Consider the following 16,306-nt stretch of genomic DNA (forward strand, 5'->3'; position numbering starts at 1 on the left):
CTTGCGAATAAAATCTCGCAAGTGATTCAGGTAGGAATCGAACCCACGACCTCCAGGTAACTAGCCTGATGTCTTAATTACTAGATCACCGGACTTGTGCTGAGTGGCTAGTGATGAATCCGATCCCCAAATAGCGGCGGGTACTGCAATGCTAATCCGATGGCGTTTTAGTATTGTTACTAAGAATATATTCTTACCTAATATTTCTCATTATACGGTACTGACTTACTTATTTTCAGCAAAACTTACTTAAAATATTATTAGGTTGCTTGTCCTTCAATGTAAGGAGAGGAGCAATAGAAATGAACCGGAGACGTTGTTTGTGCTGTAATTAAATTTTGTTTAAAAAAAAAAGGAAGTAACGAATTTGCTTTCCACATACATTGTCTACATAAAGGTTTCTTATTATTATCAAGCAGTATGTTAAAAACCTTTAAGATGCATTTCCGTTTAACCATCTTCATTACTGTTTAGATATCCATTACGTAAAACTGATTGGGAGACAGTTTGTCGTATGCAGCATGGGTAAACGGGCCACGTGTGTTACGTCGTTTTCTGTATAATAATTGTCGTATTTTGTAATACCGTACTCGCGTGAATAAGCGCCCCTCCTAACGTGAAAATTGTCTACAGCGCCCCGTTTGAATAAGCTCCTCCCTCAATTTTGAATAAGCGCCCATCGATTCCTAAAAAAATTCAATCACACAGTACAGTACAGTACATCACCGACTTAATTTTCTGCATCAATTCACATGTATCTTAGCATTGTCGGTCGGTCAGTCCATCTATCCATCTGTCGGTCTATGGTCTATTAGTCTCTATTAACTTTTAACACTTTTTTCAGTTTTGATGCATCTTTAGAATGCCGTTCTTGTTTTATTGTTACTTTTTTTGGATTTAAAACTACAGTATTTAATATCTAAAAATTAAAATACCGTATGGCCATTTTCAATCACCAAAAATAAACTGACCTCAATCACTCTCGTATTTAAGCAAGAAACCCTGCAATGATCCTGTTAATCTGAATTGGCAGATGGCCAACACGATTCCACCACCACCAACACCACCACCAACACCACCACTTTCCAATTTCCCATAAGCACCCCTTCAATTTTCATCCACTTCCACAAGCACCCCCTCAATTTCCACTCTGTTTTCATAAGCACCCCTTTTGAATAAGCGCCCTTCAAAAAGAGTCAAAAATATTTTAAGCGCCCGGGCGCTTATTCGCGCGAATACGGTACCTGTCGTATTTTAACCTTAACATATTTTGTAATACCTGTCGTATTTTGTAACAAACCTTGTCGTATTTTGTAATAACAGAGCTTTCGTATTTTATAATAACTTTCAGTCGTATTTTGTAATAAACTGAGGTGTCGTATTTTGTAATAAAGTCCGTCGTATTTTGTAATAAAGCTTTATTACAAAATACGACGTAACACAAGTGCCAATGGCTTTTAATTGATGATAAATTAACAAGACATAAGTAAAATTGAGAAAAAATATACATGACCGACTTTTTCTACGTAGGCCTACTATTAAAAATAATAACATATTATTAATAATAATTGCTTTATTATTATTATTTTATGACTATTATTATTGTTATTAAAATAATATAATACGATTAATTGATTGATTTTCATAACAACAACGATATTATTATTATTGTTTAGTTTTCCACCAATCAGCAGCAAGTCTCACTATCCAAGTATATAATATTTCCCTGCTTGGAAATTTCTGCAGATATTCTCCTGAATACGATTGGAATTTTATTTATTTTTAAATATTATACACCAAATACACGTAGTTGGCGTATAGGCTCTACAGTTATTAAGCCTATAATTGGCATATTCGTGTCACCTAATCATTGGTAGCCTATGCTTGGTTATAGGAATTAGTACAGAGCTTTCTACCCATACAAGAATTCCCATTATTTAACAGTATCAAGAACAGATTGAAAGGAAGGCATAATACAATCCATCTTTAACAATTGAAAGGTAACAATTCCCCACGTTTTTCACGTAGCTTATAAGATTATAATTGGGGTAATAATCAGATTTACATACAAGGTACAGTCCGATCAGGAAGACGAGCGACCCTTATGAGGGTTCAGACCGTCCTTCATACTCTGAATTCTTATCATTTCTAATTCAATGTTTAAAAATAATCTGCTGCAATACTGTACATTTTAATGGGTTTTTTTTTTTAAGCCTAAGCAATTGAATATCTTTCATAATGTTGTAAATAATTTTAAGACATTTTATTAAGGTTTTAACTATTTCATTTCTAATGTTAAACAATGATCTGCTGTAATAATGTAATATTTAATATTCCTAAGCGTTTTACTAGTTTTAGCTTTTGTTGTTAAAATAAATTTAAGAGAATTTATAAAGGTTTTAACTATTTTAATTCTAATGTTAAACGATGACCTGCTGTAATACTGTAATTAAGGTTTTAAATAATATATTCAAAGTGTTTTAATAGCTTTAACTGTGTTAATGTATTAATAAATTTTAAGACATTTTATTAAGTTTTTAACATTTGAATTAACATTTTAAACGCTTTCTTTTTTTTACATTTTTTCTTTATATTTTTATTTGTCATTTGTATGTTTTTATTATGAACTAATCTTCTCTTATTTTTATAAGTTATTGGCATTGTACTGTATTTGATATTTACCGTATAGGCCTATGTTTTATTCATCTGCCAAGCAATACAAGTTTCTGTATTTTTATATGGAACAAAAAATAATCTTGAATCTTGAATATTGAAACGAAAGTACAACCTAAGTGTCCTTCCTTGAGTTACATACTAATTAAATACGTTAATTGAATTAAATTGAATTAAATTAACAAATAAGCATAAATAAACTATAATGTATTAACACAAAAGCTGGCCTCTCTCTTAAACAAGTGAATACATTAACAGCTAATGATCAATCAATGACGACCTAATGTACTCACAACAGAGGAAATACAAGTAACAAGTAACTATTTGAAAGGGTGCTCGCGGTGTGATGATGTGATTAAATTACGTAAAGTATTTCAACATCAACTTTCGTTTTCTCTTCGGTTATTCCGGTGTAAACGGTTTATCACGAGGTCCACATGGTTCCCACAGTATATAAGACGTTACATTGGAACTCGAGGGTAGCAAAACAAATAAGATTTTTCCCCCAAAAACCTGATCCTTCAAAATGCACAAACGATTGCACGACATTTGAATTTAACGCGCAGCTCATAGAACTTGTTCATCATCCTCCTTATCATCATCCTCATCATCATCATCCTTATCATAATCATTATCATCATTAAATTAAAATGCGACATTCGTATTTCACAGCCCTGCCGTTTCTTTAATGCCATTATTTTATTTTATTTTAATATTTTTATTTTTAGTATTTGTTTATTATTATTTACACACGGATTGCATTTAAACGATATATCATTACCGGTATTCTTAATCTATTTTGCAAAATAAATCAAAATGGTATTGTATAGGCCTATTATAAATTATTGATAACAATTAAATCAATCAATTTAGATATTTGACCTAGATCAAATGATAAAAGTAAGAAACAGGGGTTTTATTGTATTCATTTAGTATGTAATTTTGTCTTACTCAATTACAATCCGAATGGTCTAAACCTGTTATGATAGATAGGATTGACTGTTGTAACCTTTTACCTGGCAGAATTCTAGTTTTCCAGCAAGATATCGTGATAGCGTGTCACCTCGTCCTAATGCCTCCATTTTACACGCGATTGTTCTTTCTCGTATGTCAGCGCTAAAAACATTGGTCTGTTTTCGACGTGGGGGGCGGGACATCTGATCGCCACTTACTCTCTCTCTCTCTCTCTTCTTTCTGACTGAGTTGGCGCTCTTCTACAACTCAGCCAACCAACTTGTCTGCCAAACATTACAATTCTTTGCCCGGTCGTCGATACAACCACCCGCTAACCCGCAACCAACAAGCTGTTCTAGTATAGCGCGTTCGGTTGTTTTATTTCGGTCGTATATGGATCGTCAACTTTGTTTTTGGATCTACGTCCGGAATCACAACGTCATTTATTCTTTTTGATGAGTCACAAATGAAATTATAAAACTCTACGGATACGGCTGATAAGAAGTTTTTTGCAGTGTGTGATTTTGGTAGTAACACGTTACCCATCGTCGTAGCCCGAGGACGTTAGAGGTAAACTATTCTTATTAAAGTTGTATTGATATTTCACTGTTCTCAATGACGATCCAGGAAAGAATGGCGGCTCCGTCTATCCAACAACAGCCGCCGCCGATCCACACACAGCAACCTATCACTCAGAATCACCAGGTTGCATTGCATACGAGTATGCAGGTAACCCAGCAAACATCACCCCCATTGATCAAGTCAGAATGTACCGATATGGACGACAGCTTATCGGGCTCACAACCGATCCACACAGATACCAAAGATGATACTAATTTGACACAGGACTCTCTAGTAGCTGCTGATTCCCCTACCGATAAACCGAATGCAGGTAAAAAGGTAGGAGCTGGAATTCGTCGTCATGAGAAACCACCTTATTCCTACATTGCGTTAATAGTTATGGCTATACAGAGCTCACCAACAAAGCGCCTTACTCTCAGCGAAATTTACCAATTTCTCATGCAGCGTTTTCCATTCTTTCGCGGTGCCTACCAGGGCTGGAAAAACTCTGTCCGTCACAATTTGTCACTAAATGAATGCTTCATCAAACTACCAAAAGGATTAGGCCGACCAGGAAAGGGACATTACTGGACTATAGATCCTGCTAGTGAGTTTATGTTTGAAGAGGGGTCGTTTCGACGACGTCCCAGGGGTTTCCGTCGCAAATGTCAAGCTCTCAGACCTCCGTATGCGATGATGAACGCTATGGCCGGAATGCACGGGACCCCTATGCTAGGCGGATCTCACCTGGATATGTTTGGTCAAAACCCCAACTCGGCTGCTCTATCGAACATGGCATGTTCCATGGGCAATATGAATAATAATGGTTACGATAATATTGGAATGAATATGATGGGTTCTTCTGTAAACCTAGGCACGAATACTCAGAATGCGAGCGCTGGCGGCGGTGCCTCCGGCGGATACATGTCAACGTGTGCTGTTTCAATGTCGAATCAGGACTATGGTGCGGCTCAACTACAGGCCAGTAACACCACCTCGCCACCAAACCACCAAGGCATGTATTTTTCCCAGGCAAACGGCGTTATTGATAACCAGGTGATGTCGTACGCAGCGGCGTCGTGTTGGCCGACGGGATTCGGTAGCGGCGGCCGCTACATGAAACAGCAGCTAGCGGATTGCAACGGAGGCGGTAACACATCCCCCATTCAGGCCATGCAGGCTACAGACCAAACCCAGTATCTTAGCCCACTCTCGCACCTATCAGCGGGGCATAACAGTGAGCCGACGGACCTGTCACACCACGGTAGGTTAAGATTTTTTTTTTCTCGATATTCCTATTCATCTGAAAACAGCCGTTCGCAATGTATCTCTCAAACGATTATAACTATAATCAGTCAGTAATATTATGTTTCGCTTAAATATAATTGCTCTCATCATTTTAATGTATTTATGCAGTGTTAATATTATTCTGTCTTCACCAAGGTAATTGTTAACAATATGTAATAGGGCACTGTTGTGTCAGTGTCGCAATGACTGTTTAAAGAAAGTTACTGTGCCACGACCTTCCTTCGGTAAAATCAAATATGTGATCGTACCAATACCCTATCGGATTGTGATTGGGTCGTATTTTCACTTTTTCACATAATACATGTAACCCAAATTAGGCCTATATAAAAGAAAATTATTATTGTAATGGAATTTAAAAAGAAAGTAAAGTTCGTATAATATACAGTATTGGACGACACAGTAGGTATTCCATACCACACCAATCCGAAGGTAACACACCGCTTATCGTGCAAACCACTTTAGCAAGCCTCATTTCTCCTATCTGTCCAGCTCAGATTTCTAGTTATAATTGTTTCAAACCAATCATGCATTATGGTTCTGCTATTGTATACCAACTTAGGAATTAATAATATAAGCTGAAAAAATGGCTAGTTATTCATTACCGGATTTTGATGGGACTTTTTAACTCAGAATACGTAACCTTTCTGTGAAGCGTCAACCCTTTACACGCTGCCCTCACTGTACCGGACATAAGTCTACGTAACGACACAGCATTATTGTAGCAATTGGTAGGCCATAAGCATATCTCCAAATACCCTACCGGAAAAATAATATTAAAGACCTGAAGTCCACTAAGATCGTTTCTGTGATGTAAACGTCAGGAAAACCTAACTAACCACAGGCACGCTGTATGCTACCTTAACCGATTTGTCAGGTTCATCAGGTTCATAGACTTCACCACGATTTTACAAACAGACAAGAAGCCCTAAAGTTTACCTAGTTGCTATGAACAAACGTGTGAATAGTTGTATTGCATATGAGGCGTACTTGTCCGAAAACTAATGTTTATTAGGCCTATCATTATATTATAGTATCAGTAAAACTATCATTATTATTATTATATCTAATAATTTGTTATTGTTATTATTGTAGTATTAGCAATTATTACTGATATTGTTTTTTGTTGTTATTACTTAAATTACACGATACATTGATACATATATCGTGTGTTTTGTTTATAATAGAATGGTGCACACAATCCATTAATAGTTCTTGTGATTTCGTTTAACGGGTACGTGTTTAAATTATTATCCGTCTGATATTAATTTATCAATTGAACTGAATATACACTGAGTTTCTGTTATTCTTTCTTTCATCGTCGGTTAAAAAGCTTCAATCGAAACTTTTACTACATACGTTTGTTCAATTATGTTTCTTGTAATATGTATATTGTCCCAGCAATCTAGTATCAAGCATAACCCCTATTGTTCCTATAAGTATGTATAGCATATACAAAATTGATAAAAGTCTATTATTATATAGTCCTTTATAATATTGATGTATTAAATATTATTTCTTCATACAGTATATAGACAGGCCTATATGCATATATACAGTTTATGTCCATGCCTCTATATAAGTATATATATATATATATATATATATATATATATCGGCCTAAATCTATATTTACTGTTATAAGTTGTAGGCCACCAATATATAATAGGCGTACTGTATATGATATGTATGGTAAGAAGATGCAACTAAGTGCGTTTACTTATAATAAATTCTTACAATAGGTCTATATAATACTGTAATGATATTGAAGTTAACACTCTGGTATATATAATTTTAAATTTAGAAACTACACTACAAGTTTATACCAAATTTCGACTACTCTTGTATTGTTAATATGCACAGTTCATTCAAAGACAAAACATGCAAACAATAAAGGCTTGATAGTTTTAATATATAATTATAATTTATATTTATATTAGTATTTGTTGGTATTATAAATACTATAAAAAGAGCAGTAGCAGTATAATACTGCTACTGCTCTTTTTATAGTATTTATATAACCAACCAAATATATAAGGATTTGTGTTACTGATTAGAATAGCTCTACATTGACTTAACGGATTTATTAATGTCAGTACAAGTCGCTACAGTGCAATTAAATATCAATATGTAGGCCTATGTAATATTTATATAATTATAAATAAATAAATGTGTGTATGTATAAATGTATATAACCTATATACACCCAGTACAAGATTGGCTTAACGAAAAATAGTATTCACTATTTTAATTTCCAAATTTCAATTTTTAGGTTTACTGTCTTTTTAAGTAAAAGTAAAAACGAGAAAATGTTTCCTTTTCAATACCAGGCACCTATTTAATAATATGACGTCCTATTATTCTTTATAGACCTTTAAATTGCAAAAAATATGAATTCTAAGATGTTTTAGCAAGTTTATAAATCAGCGAAGATTGAATAATTTTTATCTGTATTTCGTTAAAGTTTACTTGTTTTTATTCTTTTAAATGATATAGTTATTGTTTGTTATTGATGCTTAAGATTTTCATACATTCAGATATTAAATACGTTGTAAAAAGGTAATGTTTAAGATCGGAATAACAATTCTCTACTGTTATAATATACAAATTCGCTCACAAACCATGTAAAGTTATGGTTCCCCCCTCCCTCTTCCAAACGAATATACCGTAATAGGCTGCTTCTTTAAACGAGATTAATAATACTCTTCATATCAACTACATTTTCATGAGCCCTTCAATCTCTTAAGTTTGAACTAACATGCAATGCTTGTAGTAGTTTCGGAAGAAACACAGTAATAGATCAAATCTCTCTATTACAAACCGAACTATGTAGCCATACTTTAAAATTAAAACACTGAAACGATCTTGAAAAACTGATACAATTGCGTCAAATAAGCAATGTTTGATCCAAATATTTTAAACTCTAGCCAAAGAAAGTTGTTTCTTTTATTTTTTTATTTAAACTTTGTGTTGCTACTTATGGCATTGTCTTTCATTTCCTCTTGTATCATTTATCGGAAATACATTAAACACAATAAATTAATAAATTAATAATTAAATTCCTTAATTAGGTCTATAGTCAGCCACAATTTTGTATGTTTACCGTTAAATCATTGTATTAAATATTTTAGTTCGCTCTTGGTAAGCTAATGCCTTTATTATTTAATTTTTTTTGTAAAAGTTGTTTCAATAGGCCCTACTTTAATAATATTTTAATTGTCATGAATAAAAGCTAGGCATACCGTGTTTGACTAAAATAGCTTGTTTAACGACAAAACCAAGTTTTTATTTGAATTTTGATTACACTTTGTGGTTGAATTCTTGTTCACATTCATTGTAGTTGTGTTTAAATATTTTGGCTATTTAGGAAATAATTTTAGATCATTATGATAACAATGATAAACAACATGACACATACTCGCATGTTTGTTTGCTTTGTGTTCAGCCAACATATAAATTGAACATTTTACTGTTTAAATTATTCTCGTATTCCCAACAAAAAAATAATAGATGTACGGTACTTTTAGTAGTGTTCTTACATAATTTATACAGTATCAGAAAAAGACATAGGTCTACTTAATTAATTATTTGTTATCCTTGTTTGTGCATGTGCTGTGAGTGGAAAGATACGATTTTAAATATTATAATTTAAATAAATTGCATAATTTGGAATGCAACATCCCTCTCATTTACCACTCACATCCACAAACACAGCCACACATCAATCCATGAAGACAGAGTAAGCCACATCAAAAATCACACTAACATATCGATTGAAGAGACATTTAAAAAGGGGGTGTAACCACCCTTTTGCACTCCCCCAGTTTTTAAATATTCAAAAATCTGTATCTCATTAACCGTTCCCGATTCTTTCGTCACAATTTTGTATCCTAGAAAAATCAGTTATACAACATTTTTTATCCTTTAGGATCTCAAACATTCAATGCAATATAATAATAATAATAATAATAATAATAATAATAATAATAATAATAATAATAATTTACATATATATAGCGCATATTGCGCAGTGCTTCTATGCGCTTCATAAAATCATAAAACAAAAAGCATGATGATTTAACAGTGATATTATAAACTGATCTACGTAGCCATAATAATAATATTCATTTATTATGGGCCTCTTTTTACTTAGAATTTTAGCATAGCCTATAATATAAACAATATTATCTTGTGGTAAATAATTACATTTAATATTAATTAGAACCTTGAACATATATTATGAATAAAAACCACACAATATTATATTTATACCAACCATCATGAGAATTTACGTAGGCCCATTGATGATTAATAACAGTTTAGAGTCTCAGATATAATTGATAGCATATGTTCTTGAATTGTCAATCCAAGGTCAATAATGTATATCATAATAAAAAAAAAAATTAATTATTTTTTAAATAGCATCACAGGCTCTTGCATTACTGTATGCAACTGAGAACATTTAAGAAAGTATTCAAAATCACGTGATATTTTTTTGCATACCTACACCAAAAGGTTCTGTTAATCCGCGTGTAATTGCCCAGCTTTGTGTGTAGGCCTACCTTGATTTATCCCTTTACATTCCACCTCGCACAGCCTTTCGTACATAACAACTCGTTAAGATAAAAACCTAGAATCGGTCAGCTCATTCGAAAGAATTACGATTTAGTTTGACAACTGAATGTCCAACTCTGTGTAGTAACTGCTTTAACGGCGCTTACACGCAGTTTCAACGTGTGTGGCTAAGATAAGTAGGTGTAGCGCGGATTCGGTCCCAGGTAAATTTACCTCAGTACGGTACAACTGCGGAATCACTGTGTTTGGTTATGGCTAATAAAATTCTAGTGGTACACAACATTATAATATTATTATATTATAAGTTCTAATAATTAGCCTACTATCAAACGTATGCACCACAGTTATTAACCTTTTGTATACTGTAGTCAAAATAGTCCAATATACGTGCTTCTTGGTACGTTTATCCAGGAACAATAATTATCGATTTAAAAACGATGAAATTATCAGATCATTTACATCAGAAAAAAAATTGTTGACAACTCACTAAAAACCCGTTGGGTTTTTAAATAGTCGTTTAAATAGTAAAACTGGAACTAGACCTACACAGTAGGCCTAAATGTTATGACAAAGAAATTTAGAGCCATAAAGAATCATTATTGCGCCACTTTTACTAGCTTACCAGGTAAGCGAAAACTTGTCATGTGTTGTCAATCGGTGCTAGCTCGTCTGGGTCTCTTGCGACATACCGTATTGTGTTGTGATACGGTGCATCTGCGTGGTGCACTGGTGGAGGAGTGGCCACCTCGCGGGTGTATCGTATTAATTAGTGTTATCATCATTCATAAAGGTCAAGGATTCCTATGGATCTTTATTTTAAAATAATACCTTTATACTTTTATATGAGGTTTAATGTTTTTTACAGCTACAATGGGTAGGTCATTTTGCATTCCTAGAATTGAGAAAGTTATCCATTATTCGTTGCAATCTCAATTATGACCCTTAGAACTGTAGTAAAGTGTTTTGTTTAAAATAAATTTTGTTTACTGTATATGCTTTTTATTTGTTTTATTTACCAAGTACTTAAATGAAGATCCCACCTCCTAATTAAAGTTGTAATAAAAAGAAAATCAATAATTTACTTTTAACAAGCTTGTCTTTCCAACATTTGTATTGTTCTAAATACTGAACACATTTGATGCCTAATGACTTTCATATTTTTAAATGTTTACTTCTAATCTTTGTGCAAGTATCGATAGTTTCAATTAAAACGGGATTCGTTTTCTGATTCCCAAAAGAGAGAGAGTTTTAAAGGAAGGGAGAATATTCAGTCAGGCTGTCGTCTATCTAGTATATAAACACTGACTCTCTGTGCTCCCATTTCGCCTTGTTATAAGATATCCAATGCCGGCCTCTCACCAAAACGCCCTAGAGTTTCTCGTTTAAACAAATGTTAATTCTAAATAAATAATTCAAGATATTCAATAAACTTGACTGGGCAGCTACTCCGTCATGTTGCTAGATAATTCAAACAGTTTATATGTTCCGATTTGTGAGCTAAACAAACGGTGGCGAAAGCGGTTAGCTTACATGTGAAGGAATAACAGTGCTGCATATCTATTTACAATTTCAGAACCGAATGTTTAAGTTAGATTATAGCTTCAAGCTGAGAATTTATTTACATTCTCTTTCTACTCATACCCAGTCCATCATAACAAACGCAATATTGGGCGTACGTAACCAGAGTCTAGTATCAGTTGATTGTGAAAAGAAGTGTGGGTTTGTTGCTGCTGCTTCGCTTCCCAGACACAATGTGTTACAGCATGTTACAGTCACACCTAACATAATTTAGGATTAGCAAGTTTCGTCTGAAAGGAATTATTCCTAGTTCCAGATCTATTTTCTTCATGTAGGCCTACTGCACAGTTAGACCTATACGGTTGCAAATATCAAGTGATTTATATACTTCATGTACCTTATGAAAAGTTTCTTTTCTGATACAAAATTCGCGGTATTGACGTCATCAATTTGTTTATTCCAGGTAGGCCTGTTTTTCGTGTGAAATATCTTTATTAACAGAGAAGTTCCTAAAAATTGCTTAGCCTACGTTGACGCGAAAGTGATGTTGATATGTAACTTATATATTTGGAAAGTTATTATTTATCATAACGTGATATTCATCTTGAACCGCTCTGCCTTCGAATATGATGCGGCTACGGATCCTTAGGGCTATGGTTATCTACGTGCTTTCGATAGATTATCGTATGGAAGAGCATGTTCATTTCATCTACTGATAGTCCTCAGAGAAAAATCTTCACACCAGCTGCAGTGTTTTGTACGAGACCTTCTCTGATCTTTAGGTCTGACTTGTTGACGCAACATACACGAGCGTCAATTGGGCAATTTTATTTTGGTGCAACATCAGGCCCATAATGTCACGTTGTACACGGCCCCTGTACACGCTATTTGGAGCTGGGCCTAGTTAATTGAGCTTTAGCCCGACTGATGATAATTTACACACTGGATGAACGCATTTCGCCGGCGGGAATACAAGTAGACGAGCGTATTTTTCTGTATTCTACATCGAATAATTAATTAGACAACGATCTGTTCCATCGCGGTCTGATGTTATTTTAGGGATTTCTGCATGCTTTGGCCATTAGGTACCTGGAACCAGATCTTAGGAGGACATAGCCTATTAATTTTACTCATAAGACCCAAGTTAACGGTATGCTTACGTAATACCTGACACATTGTGGGCACATTTACTGTACTTTTATACTGATTTTTGCTTAGTTAGATATTAATATTTAAAAAAAATATCGAATCAAAATCTGAATTGTATTTAAACTTTCCACCCGACAAACTCCCAAGGAATCAAAAATTAAAATATTATCAATTAGGCCTAACCTAAATTTGGGCATTTAGGAATAGTGGTACCCATAACTATCATTCACAATGTATGAACCCAATGTTAGACGAGTCTTACAAGACAGGGTGATCTTACGCAACGTAGTTGAGTACATGATACATTTATGGGATGTACTTTTATACATTTTTCGGGTGTTTTCTTTTTCTCTTTATTACCTTGGTAAACCATATCCTTCAGGAAATGTTACGCCATTTAAATGCAAACTAAACACACGCTTACGCAACGAATATATCGTGCGCGATCTGTGTTACTTAGGCCTAGGCCTATATGTAAGTACAAGAAATTGTCGACATGATCACCCTACTTTCACTACTGTTCCATGTGTTTGTAGCTTCATGTTCAACTGGTCTTTTTTTTCTACTAAAAATATTCAGTGAAAATTATATTTCCACTTTATTACATAGCTAGAATAGATCATGTGTACAGGCCTACTCAGCAGTACACGATATGGCAGCGGACGCGTCCACATACCAGGTAGAGCCTATACACTTTATTAGGGCTAACCATCATAATCATGAGTTATGTGAAAATTTTACCCGGATGTCGAGGAATGTCTTCTTGTAACTGTATTGTTTACATATCACGGCATTTTATTTAATCATTGACTTAAAGTATCGAAAGATTTTCATAGCATTGTTTATGAATCTAATAAATAAATTCTTAATAAGTGCTCATATACGAATTATCGAAACTTTTGAAACAAAGATTATCGAAAAAAATAAAATCTCTCGTCTCTCGTTTTCTTGACGCCCTTGTGTTTCTATTCTCTTGTCAACAAATTTCTGGGGGAAGTGGGTCAGATGTTGTCTCAGACGCAGAAACCATGAGTAGCGAGTAGCGAGGCATCATACATTGTCCTTAGAATATTTAGTGTATGGTTTAAGTAGTACTACTGGCCTAAACTGCTGCTGCCACTACAATTAGGCCTACCTGGCCCATGCCTCCTTCTTCCCTTACTACAACTGTTCCTAGGCCCACTGCTACTATCAATGAAGATTATGATTATGATGACGATGATGCTACCCTGCCCTAGCGTGTTTTTGTGGTTTTCCTTTTTTGGTTAATTCTAGGATACCCTGTTCTTGTTTTTTTTTTCTCTGATAATAATAATAATTATTATTATTATTATTATTGTCATTATAATCATTATTAATATCATATTACAATTATTTTTATTACTATTATGATTAGGTCTACTACTATAGAAATAGAATTACATCATTGAATTCTTGGCATGTCTTTTTTTTTAATGCCCAGTAAGATTTATGACCGCTTCAAACGATTTTCTCTTCTCACCCTATCCCAAATTTTTATTTAAAACATTAATTTCTTATTCAAGGGCATAGCATGAGTAAAACACAGAGGTGCGACGACGTTTGTCAGTCCAACGCCTAACGTCACAAATACTATTAGAAGATAGGGAATATAATTTGATAAGTATGTAATTATTCTTGGAACAATAGAGAACAAGAACATGGATCAACACAACAAACTGGTAAGGTATATTTTGGTAGGACTGGGCCTTAGTGTTTCTACTTTGCTGTCAACATGTCAATCATTGTAAAATCAACAGTCAACCTGCACCGCAGACCCTGCGCTTAGATCCCACGGGATATTAAATGCCCAACCCTAAAGGTATTCAGCAGCCCGTACAAAGAAAGTCAATGAAAAGTGTGTCAATTTCCAGAAAGTATTTTAACCAAGATTTGGAATTGAATAGATTAGATCGATGGTGGTCATCGTTGCAACAGGGGTGTTAGTTTCAATACATTGTGTGTATAAGTATCGCTCATGTAGGCCCACTTGTCTCCATTAGGACTATTGCATACAGTACGTAGAGTACGCCATGTAATATGCACTTCGCTTTCATTTTTAGTGTTTCTCATACTCTTTCCATATTACCCAATAATTACAATTTTTGCAACACTCAGCGAATTAATTTTTAAGTAATAAGATACGACGGTAAACATGTGGCTTATGGTTCTAATGTATCGTTGCCATATTGATAATGGTCATGCTGACGACGATGATGACGACGATAGTAATAACGACAATGATAATATTCATTAATCATATATAATTAATTATAATACATAATCTCCATAACTACTGTGTATTATTTGTACACATTACCGTATATTTTGCCGCCATATTTGAACAATCTCGCGACCCAACTTCGGATCCAAACGCGATCATAGTTTACCGGTATCATTGATTAAGTACGGGATCACTAGTAAAGTATCGGTAGTAGGTCTACTACCTGTTAAATATTCACTGGTAGGATACAGCTGGCCGATATAGCAAAAGCTTATTACCTGAAATATAAGTTCTATAGAAAAATGGCACTAAAGGGTATCTTATCCAAACTATTTCCAGCTTAATTTTCTCCACGCATTCGGAAACATATTAGGCCTACCTACCGTATCCGATACGGACACATTGTCAATGTTATAAAATACTGATAGCTTCAGTAGCACGGTACAGAGCAATAATTTCAACAACCTTTCGTCATAGCATTACATCTTTGTAACGGAATTGAAAATTAAAATTGTTTCACTTTTAGAGGTTTTAAATTGAAAAGACCTATGCCTATTCAACTTTGTACGACTTAAGATCTTCCCGCCAGTTTAAAAACAGAAACAATGTTTCCTAATTCTTAATGTTTCTTAATTCTTTGCATAGAGTACTGAATAGAATTTTAGGACTATGGTAATAAATTACAATTTTTATAGTTTTATAGTATAGGTTTTTCACAAGTAATTTAGTATTTAGGCCCAGTCGCAGTTAAGATGTAGCTTGTTCGTTTAGGCGCTCGCCCCCCCAAACCTAAAGTTTTGCTGTGAAATCCTTTGAAAGCAAAATGATGGTAACAAATAATTTCCAATGTTTCAAATAGATTATATTGTTATACAGGTCTAAATCCATTGGTTCTCTATTAAATTACTTTTATTTAGCAGCTTAGCTCAGTCGGCTAAAACTGGTGGTAGCCACTGTGTGTGCGCTGAACCGTGAATATCTCTTGGTCTCCGGTTCAATAATTGTATTTGAGCTGGAGGGCTTAAATATAAGTTACGATAGCGCACCGTCTTTCGGATGAGACGTTTAAGCCGTTGGTACCGTGTGCATTATGGCCCATGTCGGAAAACAGTAGGGTATTGTCTCCCAGTGTGCTGTCCAATTACCACCAGGAGGACCCCACGAGAAGTAAGTCTTCTTCGGACATTCGTGGGTTATCCTTGGTGCTTACATCGAATAAATCCCAAATCCAATCCTAGGTTATATCTGTATAGTATGAAACATGTTATACCGAGTAATTAAATGAGTGCAGCTATAAAAGATAGTAAGACCCGTATGGTAACTTCGCTC

At 34.4% G+C, this 16,306-nt stretch overlaps 1 protein-coding gene across 1 annotated transcript in view; it reads left to right on the top strand.

Moving 5' to 3' along the window:
• The first annotated feature begins 3,830 nt into the window (after window positions 1-3,830).
• The window catches only part of LOC117111323 (forkhead box protein F1-like), a 31,916-nt gene continuing 19,440 nt past the window's right edge, over window positions 3,831-16,306 (top strand). The window contains exon 1 of the mRNA XM_033254255.1: window positions 3,831-5,452. Coding sequence (XP_033110146.1) covers window positions 4,243-5,452 — 1,210 coding nt within the window. The 5' untranslated portion in view covers window positions 3,831-4,242. The remainder of the gene's footprint in view (window positions 5,453-16,306) is intronic.

Source organism: Anneissia japonica, unplaced genomic scaffold (assembly GCF_011630105.1).
Source record: "Anneissia japonica isolate Jap-2015-1 unplaced genomic scaffold, ASM1163010v1 scaffold287805_len679488_cov178, whole genome shotgun sequence".
NCBI lineage: Eukaryota > Metazoa > Echinodermata > Crinoidea > Comatulida > Comatulidae > Anneissia > Anneissia japonica.